A 17,062-nucleotide genomic window follows, 5' to 3' on the forward strand; every position below is an offset into this window, starting at 1 on the left:
AATGATAAAGGAATTTCCTCTTATATTTATTACATCAAAGTTTTTTTTGCAGTTATTTTTAAAAAATTTCTCTCGTGTTTATTATTATTCAAACAACAAAATCTTTACGCCTTTGGTAATTATATTACCAAGATATATAATTATAGAGTTGGTAAATTGAGCTAACTCTTACGCCGTAATGAGTTACTAATGAATTGTTCCTATGCAATATTCAGCTTCGTTAATTATCGCGGCTTCTCCTGAATACAAATTTTGCTGAAGTTAAATACATGATTCCTTTTCCATTAATGTTTTATTTTCATTTTCTTCAATCCAGATGTTGCCAATTGTTTTCGGGGTTATGCCACAATCTCGTAAAGGACAATTGGTTTATGGCTTTCGGGTTTCCTTTTACTTTTCTAACTTTCTCATCATCTCAATAGCCATGAACTAATCTGAGATTGAAACTCATTCGTGCACTATAATAATTGAAATCGCTGCTTTAAATTGCCGAATTATCGCTTTATTTTTACCATTCGACTCATCTCTATCCGCTTTAATCTGTTCGCATTTGATGTAATGGCCTGAATCAACCATATTATCGTAACTTGGACTGCTTCTACTGCTGCTTGTGGATATCCGCAATTATAACAGGAAGCCATTTAGTAAATCGCCCATTGTTGAAATGGGCATCTAAGACCATTTTAGTGTTTTGCAACTTTTCTCCGTTTCAAGATAGGACCGTTTATTTTATTCGTTATCTTCATGGATCAGTTCGTATTAGCATCGATTGGAGTATAGAAATCGTAATAAATAGATTAAAAATAAAGACATTTTCAAAGTAAATTTATATACTGCATTTGTTTTATAAGCTTATTGGAATGTCTTATTATCATTATTATTACTTTTCCCGAATTAAAACGAACGAAATAAAACGTTTCTAAATAGAAATACCACTTTCAAACTCAACATTTAATTATAAAGTTTAATTAAATTTATAGAATTATAATTTAAAAAAAAATTAATAAATATTTTTTGTTTCGACTTTTCTCCGTTTTGGTGCTGCTGTAGCCAATAATGTTTATTCTTAATGTTAAAAAAAATTGTTATTAGTATCGATTGGAGTATTAAAATAATAATCATTTTTAAAATAAAATAAAACAAAACCTATTTTTGAAGCGATTTTATTAAATTTTGAATAATTTTAAATGCAAGAAATGTTAAAATTATTATAATTTTTAGCATTAAAGATATAAGATTCATATTTTTTTAATTACTATCATTAATTCAAAATCATTATATTTAATTATAAATTCCAATTTAATAATTTATTATTACGTCTTTAAGGGAAAAAAAAAAACTTAAATAAATTTAAATCCGTGATTTATTCTATTCATTAAATAAAAATTAGTAAATTTTTTTTGTTGTTACACTCCCTAACTGTTGATTTTGTTGTTCGTCTAACATATTCATTCCAGTTGCTATAGTAACTAACATGTTCCATTAATATAAAAGGGGTGAGAGGGTAGCTGGAAGCGCGTGACGTCGTCATACATGTCTCGTTAGTAGCATATTATGCATAAAAGATGCTCTGATTAACCAACATTTTTCGTAATTTTTCTAAATGCTTTTAATACGTCAGCATCCTCCAAACGTATATAAATCACAATTTAATGTCTAATTCTTAATTAAAATGTACAGTTTCATTATAATCGGGTTGAAGTTCATTCATCGCACACAATTAGATCTCCTTCATTACCATTAGGAACTAAATAAAATTATCCTGTAGAATAGATTAACAAAGAGAGAAATTTCCTGATTGGTTATAGATATGTTAAAGATATTTAGAGGGTCAAAAGGTCACGTTAAACATTAATTAATACAGCAGAAAAATCATTTTTAAGTTGATAGTTATTTACACCTGTTATTGATCCGCGAAGAACTGCGATAAAAATAAAAATTATTTCGTAAATTATATTATAATTAATAATCGAAAACCTTAAATTATTCATTTAAATTTTATATATTTTTATTGTTTTTATGGAGGAGCGGCGACTGTTACCGACAACTGTCCTTTAACTGAAATCATGGAAAATGGCTCCTGGGCGGATTATGTAAGTAATTCAAGCATTAAAATCATAATAAATTTTCATATTTTTCCACTCATATGATACATTTTTAGATTACTAAATCGATTTTAGATAATTTTAAGAATAATTTTAATGTGTATATAACGTAATTATTAACGAGTTTTAAAAATAATTTAAATGAAAACGCCTCAAGTAATTAGTTATCATTTTTAGATGAAATTCTTGTGTAAATCTTTTAATTTTGTAAGAGTTTATAAATATATATATATATATATAGGCCTATATATATATTATTTAGGAAGATAATTTTATAGCTTTAACCTTTAAATTTCTGAAGATTAGAAGTGTAAATTAACTCTCGAATGTTATCGTTTATCGATCTTGTGGCTCCTACCCGAAAAATTCGTTGGTTAAAGTTACAGATCGATAATACTCTGAATTTCTTCATATAAATAGAGTTAAGCAACGGAAATAAAAATAATGTAACCGAGTCTCTACAAATATACACTGGATCTTGGAAATGTAACTGAGTCTCATTCCAGATCTTAACTGGATACATAGAGATACACGCCATTTTCATGTATTTCTTTCATCCCTAAGATATACAAGGATCTATGGCTTGATACCTTTTTACTCACTACTATTTTTAGCTTCAGAAATGTGATATATTTTTATTTAACTTATTTCTCTTAAAATATATTTTCATTTTTGTTTATAAATTTCAGTTTTTGTGAGTCTCTAAGTTTAAATCCTGATATACATTAAGTGACTTAAATAAAGAACATTTATATATCTTAAAATCTAGCCTTATTAAAGAGTATGAAAGATATCTAACATTTTAGATATGTGGATTATATAAATTCCAATATTTGAACATTCAGAAAAAATGTATTTTGTTACAGTTTTCTTATTGTTAAGATTCTTATTGATTGTGGTAAAGAAGAAAGAATATTTGCAGACATCATCAAAAAATATTTTTATTACTAACTTAAATATTGAGATTCTCTTATCACTTGGATAACTCAAAACTTATCTTATACAAATTTTGAATTTAAATCTGATTAATTAAATAATATTATTTTAGTTCTGAATCTTGATATATTTTAAGTTCTATCAGCAATCTATATTCTGGATTTTTAAAATTTTAATGCAGAATCGATGTGCCTTTACTGTAGTTTAGAGATGCGATAGATTATTTTATAAAGTTATTTTTTTAAAAATAAGTTTCTGTGTGTATTTTTTTTTCTAGAATGAAGAAGGGGTGAGAGATGTAGCATTAACCATCGTCGATGATGTCATTAATAAAGCAAAAATTGTCATTAAGGATCGACATGGAGAATCATCCGCATCTTGTTCGTTTCCGGTAAGTAATTGTCACCATTAATAAGAAATAAAGAAATAAAAATAAAATGGTAATCTCTTCATTTCTACTGGTATTAAAGAAATCTGTACGTATAAACAAGCTTTAAATAAAAAAAGATAAAATTACATTTATTCTATCAATATTTTCCTGAAAGTCACGATGCTCGTAAATTATACTGTAATTTGTAAATTTAATTAATAATCAAGTATTATACCGTAATTAACACGGAAAAATAAATATGTATTTGAATTTTAAAGGCAGTTCCCACCATTCAAATAGATGTAGTTGCCTCCAGAACACCTAGTCCTACAGATAGTTTGACTGATGAAACAACTGGAGATACCTGCTTAGAAAATAGTCAGGTGAAATCCGAAGATGAATTACAATTAGAGGTATATTCTTATGTGTTAAATTTTAATTAAAAATTAAATCGCGTAAAGAAATTCATAAGTGGAAAATCGATAGATTAAATTATTCAAAGCGGTTTTTATGTTTGTAAATCCTTTGCGTTTGAATAACATTTAATAAACGCTTTCAAGAAAGTTGGCAAGAGTCTAAACTGGGTCATCTTCAAGCTATGACATTGTTTCAGTTGATTATTAAAAAGGATTATCTTTCCTATCTCTCCTAGAGAATTTTACCAAATGGAGCGTACTAGATAAGTTTGAGTGTTATTCCATATTCTAGAATATTTCTATTGGATTAGATGAATTTATCGAGAAAGACATAAAATTTTTCTCTTAAGATATAAAACATTTCTGATATGTAGAAATGCTACAAAATCTCTAAAAATAATTTTTTCCCTTTACATTCCATATCATTTTTATTACTTTACAATCTAAAATACATTTTTTTTTTCACTCTATAAAAATACAGAATTAAAATCTGTAGTCAATTTAATACCTTATAAATTTTTAAATCATAAATTCTATTTTTACAATTAATTCATAAAGCTGGTATTTATAGAATGTGGTTATTTATATACTATGTATTAAAATATACAATTTCTTACATGATTTTCTCGCTGTATAATTTCTATACAGTATAATTATAATTTAAGTTTGCTTATTTATTTATTTATTTTCTAGTCTCCAGTTGAACCAATCGAAACTACGGAGTCTAAAGACAGTGAACAACTCAGGGAATTCGTATTCTCTTATTTACAAGACATTTTCTGTAAAGCTTTACCGATAGCAGAAGAGGTAATTTTTAAAAGTATTTTCAATAAATTTCGAATAATTACGTTTGTAAATAATTTAAATTAACGTAGAATTTATCACAAGCGTTTAGAATTATTTTAGAAAATGATAAAGAACGTAAATGTCATAAGAACATAGGCGGGCCTTTGCGCTGCGTGTAAGTTACAGTTATTGAAATATTTAAACGAATGACTAGTTCTGATTGGCTATACTTGGTTTATTTAAATTTTATCAACTAAGCGTCATTAAAAAAGATATATCGACGCGATATTTTAAGTTTTAAAATTAATTTTTGTCATTTTTGCCAACTTCTAAGTGTATCGTATTTATTTAAAAGTGTTTTATTTGTAAAATGTAAATCAGATAAAATAGTGATAATCGAAACTATTTNAATTAAATTACAAAATGTTTATTTGTAACGTATATCGACTGAATTAAAATAAAGAATTTAAATCTAAATTGAATATAAATTACATTTCTTTTTTTTATGTATCTGAACGTGTTTTTTATTTAGTTAAAAATTTAAAATAATATACACAATATTGATAAATATCATACGAATGATATTTTTTGAAAATTAATTATGTAAATAATAATATAATATATATCATAGACTGAAAAAAAATTTTATAAACAAATTCAAATTTATTTAAATATTTAAAATACATAATTTAAAAATATGAAAATATAATTTTAACCTTGTTATTTTTCAGTGAATAAATAGAAGAATCTGATAAAATATCTTTTTATTTTATCAGATTCTTCCATTTATTCTTTAAATTTTTAATTCTATAAACAACATTTCTTAAGAATTATCTTTATGTTTATACCTTTTTTAAAATCAATTCTAAGTTAAAAGAAAATAATATCAAAAAATTATTTCTCTATATTGTTCTATACAAGAGATTATTTTTTTATAAGATTCCTCATTAATATTAAAATTTCTTTACATAAAGGAAAACACTTTGCATTGAGAATACTTAAATTTTCGAATATAAAATTATATCTTTATATAATTTATAATTTTTTAACGTATTATTATATTTATTCTTTACAGAGAGCAGCGACAAAGCTCGAAACTATGAAAATAGGTAAGAATTTAATATAAATTATTTACAGACGGTAACTTTAAGTGTATTTTTATAATTTTTATCGCTTTTTTTTAAACGCATTTATATACAAAAATTCGATAATGTCTTTCATTAAAGTTGTTGCCGCTGCTGAAATCCATATCATGTATCATTAGTTGCTTGCTTTGTATGTAAATGATCATGCTACGTTTCGTGTAATTTTGATTTGTTCTAAGTCTCCACTACTTAAAGTACACAAGATTTAATCGTCAGTCACGCCATTGTCTAGTTATAACTGATCCAAAAATATGTTAGACGTCATTTAATATAAATTATCATTCTTGTTAATGATTCTAAAAAGCGCGTATTTATATGGAGAAGAATGTAAATGAAACAATGGCCTTTGATAATAATAAGTAAAAATCTTGGTGAAAGGGATGAGAAGGTACTGTACATAAAAACTATTTTACAATATAAAACTGTAGAAATCTACTTTAAAAAATTATTGTTGTGGTTGTTTATATGAGAGTGGATACATGCCCTGAATTTTATATGAATTCATTGTACTTAAGTTTAGTAGTTTTATTATTATTGCTGATGTTATTTATTCTGAATCTTTATGTTTAATAACTCTCCTGTCTTTAATGACCCCACTTATAGATTAAAAAAAAATTAAGATGGTTTATTGGAGTATCAAACAGCTATCAAAAAAGAAGATAAACTGCATGATGTAGAGAATAGCAATAAGTTAATTTGTATCCAATATTTCCATTTAAGGAATATTTCGGATGATTCTCTCTCTGTTCTAAAATGAATAAAATTGAAGTCGACAATGAGATGCTGATTAATCATGAAAGATTAATTAATGCCTACATACTTAGAAGTATACATTTACTAATTAGATTTCCATTCAAACATAGAATAAATGATATTCAAGCACCTTTTAAGACTTCTAAATACAGGAACAATAACTATTTATAGTTAGCATTAAGTATGATTATTAATAATTTTAAGAATAAAAGACTAAAATTTCAGATTATGTAAAGTTATTAAATTACATAACATATGTTTATTTTTTTTTAAATTAATTTAAATAAATTGAAAATTTTATCCATTATTCTTCTTTGCTTGTCCCACTTTTAATGATTAATTGAGTCATGTTATCTTTAACATTTTGGCATCTGCACAGAATGCAAATGTATATTATATAGGGTGAGTCAAAAGTTCCATATAAAATACAATAAATCCAAAAGAATGTATTTATGGTGGGTGTGTATGGGGTATGGTGTACATATAACATCAAACATCTTAACATACATTCAGTTAAATACCCATATAGATCATATTCTGTGAGTTATAAGTGAACTCTATGTATGGAGACTTCTGAATCACCCTACATATTAGAAATTCCTGTGTCTAATTATCAAAATATTTTTTTTTTAGAGGAAGGAGAATCTTCCTCAAGAAAGAAAATTCCAAGTCCATGGTATATAAGATTAAGAGAGAGTTTATTACGTTTCCTCCGCCTTGCTTGTATATGTGGTGGTAGGAGAAATAACTCTTGAAAATCAATCTTGGAGCAAGAAATGTCAGTAATAATAATTATAAACAATAAAAATGATTACCATTAAATCTTGGTTTATAAATGCTAAAAGCTTGACACTTGAATGTCAAAAATTTTGTCTAAATTATAGTTTATTAGAATTATATGCAGCAATTATTTCATGCAATTTAATCTCTTATATAAACAATAAAAATGATTATCATTAAATCTTGGTTTATAAATGCTAAAAGCTTGACACTTGAATGTCAAAAATTTTGTCTAAATTATAGTTTATTAGAATAATGTTATAAAAACAATGTTTCAACTTCAAATGTATACGCCTTTCGACGTATATATTTGAAGCTTGTAACAGTAAATAATTTTTGCCATTATCAAAATTTATTTGAATATAGTTCATGCAGCAATAATTTAATTTATCCGATTTTTGTTATTTAAACTGCCTTAATTTACCGAGAATAGCCTGNTCCATTCTGAAGAAAGGTCAATGCAAAGGTCAGTTGGGTTTCCATGTCGGCGGGGACTAACTGCTGGTTATAGCTGATCTTATACGGATAAAATGTACCATCTCTCTCAGTTCCTTCCTCAATGTGCCATAGGATACGCCCAATTGTTGTTAAAAAAATTATGGAATTAAATCTAAAAACAAAATTAATCCTGTGAGATTAAAAAACAATATATGTATATGAAATTTTTAAATTGTTGTTGTATTGTAAATTTATTTATTAAAATGGAGAATTTACTGTTCTCCATTTTCAATATATCAAAAATATTTGGTAAAACAAATTGAGGCATATCACAAGGATGTTTAAACAATTAATTGTTATTGTTTCAATTTTTGAATCTATGTAGTTTGAATATTTACATGGGTGTAGTTGTTGAGAACATTAATTAATTAATTAATTAATTAATATTATTTTTTTAATTTTTTCGTGTTGTAGTCTAAGAAAAATAGTTGTAATGAGATGTTATATCATTGAATTATTTTTTAAAAAGAATTGTTTGTATGTTTAAATTTATTCTGTAACTCCTGTTCTTTTAAATGTTTATGTGAATGTTAATTAATACATGTGTCTTAAAGACATTTAATTATTATTATTATCATTTGAAAATGTTGTAAGAAAAAAGGTTATTTGAATTCGTGAAGCACAGACATACATACACACCACAGATACCTTTGTATAAAATGTTGTGATAAATGTTTTTGTGTTGTTATAAGTTGTTTACTTTGAGCAAAAAAAAAACCAAAAAAAAAATATATTAAAAAAATCAGTATCTTTGCACAATAAATTTATCTTTTCGTCACAAATTTTTGTCCAGTTCGAATTTTTATAACCTAAAATAAATAAATAAATATATATATATAACATCTTGCCATGTTTTTTTTAGTGCTGAATTGTATATAATTCAGTTGGAAGTTGGATGTGTGAATAAATTTAAGTTGAAAAAAAATTGAGTAAATTAATTAAAAATAGAGTATTAGTTAAATAGAATAGTAATTTTAATAATATATGTATATATAACATTTCAGATTTAAGTGAATTAAATTGAGTGAAGAATCTTATTTATTTTAGGAGGCATTTAAAAATTTTTGGCTTCAGTTTGAAGTTGGATGTGTAGAAGTATAAAGAATGGCTAAATTGCAACTGAAAACTTATACTAATATTTTTTAATTATTAAATTTTCTGCTTCAGTTTACAAATTTTTATATTTTGATACATCCAACTTCAAACTGAAGCCAAAAAGTTTTCTATGTTTCTTCTTATTTTCTCCTAAAAATCTGGCACTCTTCACTCAGTTTTATCCATTTAAAGTGGATTATTTTTATATTTAATAAAATATATTTTAAGAAGATATAAAAATATTAGCCTCAAATGAATCGAATTGAGTGAACAGTTTTTTTTTTAGGAGAAAATAGAGTAAGAAATAAAGGTTTTGTTTTGCTTCAGTTTGAAGTTGGGTGTGACAAAATTATGAAAATGGATAAATTAAAATTGAAAATATTAAATAAAATATTTTAAAAATAGCATATTAGTTAACAATTGTATTAATTTTAATAAAATATAGAAACATATCAGCTTCAAATGGGTTAGAATTGAATGAATAGTGCCTTGTTTGGGAGAACAGAGCCAAGAGCCAAGAGCTGAAGGAGAGAAGAGAAAGAAAATGACATCAGTTTTACTTAAAGGAAGCAACAGAAAAGAAGTTAATTTTAGAGACGAGTTGCAATAAGGGAAAATAGTGAAAAGAGGATCACATCCGAAGAAAAACAAAATAATGAAAGGAACACTCAATTAGTAAAGTGATGAAAGAAATAGTTTTAATTAGTAAAATCCGTTTCAAAGAAACAAAAACTTAAAAGTGTATATATTGCCAATAATCAAAATAAGAGCAGAAATCTTATTTTGATTAAATAAAAAGAAATAATATTTCCATTTTTCGTATTAAAGAAAGTATCATTAGTTAGATAACCTAGAGAGAGAGAGGAGGAGGAACTTTATCTTGAGATAAAAATCAATATCAGTTAATAAATAAAATTGCTATCGATCATGTTTGATATATGGGGAAAAATAACAGATTTAGTCAATAAAAATAATAATAATAATAAAAATATTTAAACGTATCTAAATAAGGATGAATAATTTAGTTAAACAAAGAAGATAAACTTCAATTTTCTAATTTGAAAGGTATCACTTTTGTCTAATTAAATTAAATATGGGAACATCACGTCTTGTTAAACAAAGGAGACGAATAAAAATAAATTAACTTGCAATCAAGAAAAAAAATTTGAGAAAAATCACTTTCGATTAAATGCAATTGGGTGAAAGAACAGCCTTCAGTTAGTTTTTGTAGGCGATACAAAAATGTTTATTCGGGTAATGCCTAAAATAAACTATTTTTAGTAGCTGCAGATAAGTAATTATTAATGCAAATTTAGAAATTTATAAAAAATATCCCGAATTTGTAGTTAGGATGCGTCTTAAATTGGGGGAATTCTTTATCACTTCAGTCTTCAAAGTATTGATTTTATAGCTTTTCTTGTTTATCTTTTATTAATTTACTATATTTAAATGCATTATTGACGTTTTCATTCTTAAATAAATTCTTCTAAATTTTATTTTATTCTGATTAAAATTGATTCATAAGCTACTTCATTTTAAACCAGGTGGTCGTGATTAAAGTAGCCCTATTTAAAGGTGTCTGGGGAGATATTTAGTAGTTAAAATGCAACCAAAACTTTTATGATGATAACTAAAGACATGCGAAAACTCACCACTGTCGCGCTTTTGGCACTGCGAGCAACAAATATTTTATTTGTGCAAGACCCTTCTGCTACGAGGGACATTAGCGATTTGGAGATATTGCTTAATATGATCTGCATTTGACCGTTACTGATGCTTTACACGTGTAACTTCATACTGTCTTTCAATGCGTGAAAGTGGATGACTCAAGGCCTTGTCTCTATTACAAGTTGGCAGTTGTTTCAGACAAAAGTATTCGGCATCTTTTGTATCTCCAGGCCTGTTGAGGGCTCATTGAGATTACCTTCTTCGAAGAGATGATTCGAGAATGCATGTGGCCGAGAATCAGGCTGTAACTTTAGGAGAATTCGGTGAATCTGCTAGGAAATATGAGGGTTTACTGTGGCCCAATTGCGACAGTTATGAGTGTCCACTGTTTCACTGAAATGAAAATGTGTCTCGTCGTTCTACAGGATCTTCCAAAGGCCACGAAACATTCACTTTCATTCTGAAGAAAGGTCAATGCAAAGGTCAGTTGGGTTTCCATGTCGGCGGGGACTAACTGCTGGTTATAGCTGATCTTATACGGATAAAATGTACCATCTCTCTCAGTTCCTTCCTCAATGTGCCATAGGATACGCCCAATTGTTGTGATATTGCACCGACACTACTGGATCCAGCAACATTATTCATTGGCTATTCAACAAGAAACGTGGTAACATCTCTTGTGAAGTGATAGGTTTGCCCCCTGGACCTTGAACTCCCAAGGATCTAGTTCCTTCGAATCGAGTGATATGGAGTCAATGATCCTCGACGTAAATTCTTTTGACTCGAAACATCCGAAGTGCAGTCCAGTCATACACAGAACTTGGCTGCAAGCAAAGGAAACTACTTTTTATTTGCTTGTAGTGCCAAAAGTACCATAGTGGCAAGTTCCGGTACTATTCTTTCACGAAAATGTCTTGCACATGTCCCGATATGCCACCAAACCAGATTTGGTTGCATCGGACTGCTAAATATTTCTTCAAATAAACATTGAATAGGGCTACTTTAATTATGATCACCTGTTATATTAATGTTTTATTCTTGAATAGATTCTTTTAAACGACATTTATAGTGAAGCCTCACTCGAGCATACTCCAAATTAGCACCACTTACGTAAAGTGCCAATGAATACTCGAGAACTTCCTCATAAATATAAAAATGAGAACCTTTCAATATTTATGTATCCCAAATGTGCAATTTTACATTGCAAACGACATTAGCATCATCAAATCACGTGACTTTCAAACACTAATTCAAGCCTGAATGTACATTTCATTACTATACGTTTTTTCGAAGTTTTCTTCACCTATCTAACACATAAATAGGAGCAAGTTTCCCATAGACAGTCCTTTAGGGAGGTTCAGATAGCCCATTGTTGCGTTGCCTTTTCTCATCGATCCGATCCATACGGCAGAATTGACCATTAATTTGAGGCTCTTCTCCGCCTTTGCACGCTTTGTTTTTAAAGTTTAACGTATTGAGGTGTAGAAGAGCCTCAAAATAAAAGTCGATTCCTCCGAATGACTTCGTTTTGTTCCTGAGGTGTATGAAAAGAAAGTAAAAAAAATTACGTAGAAATTATTTAATTTTTTCCCACGTAAAACTTTAATAATTCAAACTTTATTAATGAAATTCGCATCGTAAAATTTTATAATTTGCTACATAAAATTCCAATTATTCCACTCCAGATAATAGAATGAGATTATTCTAAAAATCATAAATTAATTTAATTTTAAAGAGAATTATTTTAAAAGTTTAAACTTTTTTTTAATGTAAACTAATTCAATTTACATTATAAACTTTACTCTAGAATATCAAAAAGTAATTTCGTATTTTACTCTTCTTTAATTTAAATTACACAATGGTTGCTTTGTATGGAGCATTAGAATCATCAATATCTTTAACTTCAAAGAGTAATTACAAAATTAGAGAAAGATGTACTTAAATTAAAATTTTATTTTTAAAAGCTTGCTATTTTTTTTTTATAATTTAGTCGAACTTTTTATTGATTTTTTAAAAAGATAATCTTACTAATGTTACCGTATGTTTCTCCTCACTCCTCTCGCTTGACTTAACATGGCGACCTTTATGCAGACTTTTGTTCTTATCATCTCTTGTGAAACGTTAAATCTCTTAATATTTATTACATTAAAGATAGTTTAAATATTTAAAAAATAAATTTTGTTACTAAAATTTGCTTATTTTCTATATTAAGAAAATTTAAATATTCATAAAATATTGATTTTAAAAAATGAATAATAAAATAAGGACGATAATTCACTTTGAGGAATAATTTGAATTAAAAAAAATATGGGAAAAATACTAATTATTTGGGATTTTCTTCCATATTTTTTAATTATGTCTTCGCAATTTTTTTTCTTCTCATGCTTCAAGAATGATGAAGTCATGGAGGAGGATCAATCTTTATTTGGAGGTTCTCTTTCGGCTCAGCATGCGAAAATAGTCTATTGATTATAAAATTACAATTGATGGAATTAATTTTAAATCAAAGGGAAGTTTATAGACTATTTTTTTGCATTCTGAGGCGGAGAAGAGCCTCCAAATAAAGGTTGACTCTTCCATAACTTTTGTTATTCCTGATGCATGAAAAGGACAAAATTCTGAAGATACCTGTGAAATTTTTTAGTGTTTTTTTTTCGCCTATTTTTTAATTTATATTCTTTTTCAAAATGAATAAATATTGTCAAATAAAAACTAACAATTTCACTAAAATTAAGAAAAACTTTTCTAATATAATTAAAGTAAATCAGAAGAGCAAAGAAAAAAGATGATGAACAAAAAACTGAAATTGAATCATGAAATTCAATAAGTTTCTTACGAGGTAATACAATTTTCTATGAAATTTTATTGATTTTTTTACAGTTATTAATATTTTATTTTTTACATTTGGATCATCTAATATATATTGGATAGCAAGATGCAAGATACCAAATGCAACATGATACTTAATGATTTAATCGAATTGAATTAAAACTGTAATTTCTACTGAATCATATTGCCTATGTTGTAATTCCAAACAATTTATTTAAAATCTATTAATTAGGCTATCATAATAATTAACTCAAACTATGTTCTATGATTCAAGACCTTAATAATCATATAAGGAATTTGAGAAGTAATGATTGATGATTCATATGGCCACATACAAATAAGACAGGAAGAACACGTGTCCATGATTTCAGAAGCTCCGTAATCAAAATTAGTTAGAGAGCCCATAATTCTTATGGGTAATCCTGATGATTTAACTTAACTAACTTAATTCCATCTGTCCATACACAATGCTCAATTTCGTTTAATTTTAGAAAGAAATTAGAAATTTAAATAAATAATTTTAAAATATTCATTGAATTATTATTCTCATTGAATTTGCCTATCATTAACTTCATTATCTTTTTTTATTATTATTATTTTATTTGGGCTACTGCCAATTTTCAAGGGAAAAAATTCTCATTAATATGATTTATGTCTATATTGCTTTCATTCTAGTTGATATATTACTCTAATCATCATTAATATGAGAGACATTACACTCTTGAGCATTATACATTCTTCAAAATGAATGTATAATGCGAGTGCATTTCTGTGTCAATGACACATTTCCTGTAAATTGTTTAACTACTTTCCTCATCCTGATAAATTCGGAATGACGAAAAAATAATATGTTAATTATATGAGATTTTTCATACTTCAAAATCATAAAACTCTCATAAAATTTTATATTTATCGGATATATTTGTAATATACATGTCAATATCATGTCTCAAGAATCATTAATGTGATGGTTCTTCTTCAGATTGATATAGATTTCATGATTGGTTCTCAACAAATTTAAATTTAATAAAACTGGTTTATTTATTTAGAAAACACTTGAAAATTGATATCACAATTACTTTTAATACATAAAGTTTGAGATGATTCACTAATTGTGAAGTCCCTCAATAGGTCAAAAAGTCAATCTCTTGAGGGATTCTCTTGAGGAATCAAAAAGAACTAACTTAACCTTTCAGGTAATGCAACTTGTTAGTAACATGATAATAAGTGATACTAACCGTAGTACTAACGAAAAAAGGTAATCTATAGTCCTTTCACGTAACGCAACTTGTTAATATCCACTAGATGGATAATGGTAATAAATATGGATAGGTGCCAGGTTAACTATTCAATTGGTTAATTATAATAATCCATACTTAAATATTCAAGTAAATAATTTATTACTTATTTAATTAATTAAAACAGGTGTGAATGCATAAAATTTATTTTAAAAAATAATAATAATAAAAGCGAAAAATATTTAAAAATTTTTAAGTATTATTTTCACGTCAATTTAACTCGGATTTAATAATTAATGATACGTCAGTAGTCATTTAAACATTTAAAAAAAAAAATTACATGAAGAATATTGATGTTTAGAGCTATTAATTATCCGTTGACGTTAATTAACATCAAAGTCCGTCATGAATATTTTCACTTTCTTCCCTCGACAGAACAAGAGTTGAATAAACAAAAAAAAAACTCTATATATATTCAATGAAGTAGTCAATAGAATCTCATTTATTCTAACTTGTATTCGATATTTATTCCTCGCACCGCTACATAATACAAAAGAAAGTAAGTTTCGAACAAAAATGGCGTAATGAGAAACGAAGTATTTTTAGTCGTAACCAAATATTTGAATTGAAAATCTTCGACTTTGACACGTTTCCCCCCTCATCTAGTCGATTTTTTTATAATAAAAAAAATTAGTTTTTTAAGTTCGAAAATCGATATTAAATCTAAGAAAATCGTTTAAAAAATGATGTAATATTTTACATAAAAAATTCAGTTATTTAACTTTTCCGGCAACATTTAAAACTGCATGTGTGGCGCCATCTATTATGATGTTTTATTATTAAAAACTTTTTGCCATTTTATAAAAATTAAAAATACAGTATAAAAATTTTAATTTTGAGGGTAGGGATTGGTTTTATTAAAAAAAAAATTGTAAATGCTAATAATGAGGAAAATCGTCATTAAGTCCGACTCTACTCGAGATACGACACACGACCCCATTACCTCTCCACCTCTCGACTTTTAACTACAAAAATTTAATAGCATCAATCCTCGTAACCTCCCTGCATAGTTTCAGACGTTTTCGACAAAGATACAGAAGTTATTAAGCTTCAAATAGGGTGAACAAAATCGTGCCTCCTCACACACCAACATCCATGTATACAGAAAAAATTCCCGAATTTTTTGCATTTATTGATGTTTCAAGCTGTCCTGAATCTAAAAATGTAAAAATTTTGGGGAAGGGGTCATTTTTTACCAATCACCATATTTTTTCTCTATTATTTATAACAGAACCGGGAAGTAAAACTGATTTAATTGATCAAAAGCCTCATCGTAATTAATGTGATTTTTTCCTTATTTTAAACTCTTCGCTCTGTGGGCCCTATAGGAGCCTTTTTCTATATAATGCCTTTTCTGAATATGACCAGGCCCACAAAAAAAGTTAGTGGTAAGGAACCAGGGAGCAGGGGCCCATAAAAATGCATGGTGTTGCTTCCTGGATTCGATTCCAGGTTGTCCAGAGCAGTGGCGTAGCGTGGGTGTCAGCCGCCCCCCTTATTTAGGTATCTCAATTTAAAAGACTAAAATTCAATTTCGTCACAAAATAAGTAATGAAAAATTCCGTGCTAGTGTTGCCACCTTATTAAAATCGCTGACCGGGACGGCAGGTGAGGTTTGTTCGAATAGAAGTTCCTGACGCATGTGTATGTCATTTTGCAATGCGAAGAATAATGTGCAGTGCATGTTGGTTCTAAATCAGTTACAGTTAGCGACTAGGGAGACTTGGATAGGAGTAACGCAAGTGACCTAGCTATATTGGATATTGGATATTAAACGGTTTTTTGCTAGTACGAATAAATTGTACTAGCAAAAAAAAGGTCAACAGGTTGCGCATGATATCCCCGGACGGCGAGTCGATTTCCGGACTATCTGGATGGATGGATGGTAACACTATTCCGTGCTCATTTCAATCGGTCCGAGTCGTAGGTGAACGAAAATATGAAATAAAATTGTTCAAATTCTTACAAGATATTATTATTATTTATTGTGAAATTTTGCCGCCCCCTAAAAAGTGCCGCCCGGGCGGGCCGCCCCTGCCGCCCCCACTACGCTACGCTACTGGTCCAGAGCGGAATGTTAACTCCTTAAATGACTCACCATCCTTCCAGCTTTCAAGTGTAGATCAAAGTCGTGGATTATAACGAGATATGATAGAGTCAAACGGTTAAAAATGTATTTAAATAATATATAATTTTATCTTTCATATTTAATAATTTCCTGATATGTTTATCCCTGGAGGTAGAAAATGCTTTTAATTTTTGAGTTATAGAAGATTTATTCTATCAACTTTCATTCAAAGGCACTTAAATGACGCTCTTTCGTACGTATTTACCCGAAACAAAGTCTTATCACAGAGCTTCTTAATGATACTTTTAACGGATT

The 17,062-nt window shown here is 27.6% G+C and overlaps 1 protein-coding gene across 1 annotated transcript; it reads left to right on the forward strand.

The window, feature by feature from the left end:
- Window positions 1-1,939: 1,939 nt before the first annotated feature.
- Window positions 1,940-7,320, forward strand: LOC111626822. The gene is made up of 7 exons (XM_023370341.1): window positions 1,940-1,946; window positions 2,026-2,093; window positions 3,319-3,432; window positions 3,690-3,824; window positions 4,521-4,634; window positions 5,689-5,722; window positions 7,145-7,320. Exons 2-7 carry the CDS (start codon window positions 2,067-2,069, stop codon window positions 7,264-7,266), a joined length of 546 nt encoding a protein of 181 aa, XP_023226109.1. The 5' UTR covers window positions 1,940-1,946; window positions 2,026-2,066; the 3' UTR covers window positions 7,267-7,320.
- Window positions 7,321-17,062: the final 9,742 nt, after the last annotated feature.

The sequence above is a fragment of the Centruroides sculpturatus genome, unplaced genomic scaffold (assembly GCF_000671375.1).
Source record: "Centruroides sculpturatus isolate CEXI.00-Female unplaced genomic scaffold, Cexi_2.0 scaffold280, whole genome shotgun sequence".
Taxonomy (NCBI): Eukaryota; Metazoa; Arthropoda; class Arachnida; order Scorpiones; family Buthidae; genus Centruroides; species Centruroides sculpturatus.

What these genes read in the sequence shown, in the direction of transcription:
- LOC111626822 (XM_023370341.1), top strand. Translation starts at nt 2,067, where the DNA reads ATGGAAAATGGCTCCTGGGCGGATTAT. An exon ending in CTTTACCGATAGCAGAAGAG is followed by an intron (nt 4,635 to 5,688) that starts GTAATTTTTAAA and finishes TATTCTTTACAG; the next exon opens with AGAGCAGCGACAAAGCTCGA. An exon ending in GCTCGAAACTATGAAAATAG is followed by an intron (nt 5,723 to 7,144) that starts GTAAGAATTTAA and finishes TTTTTTTTTTAG; the next exon opens with AGGAAGGAGAATCTTCCTCA.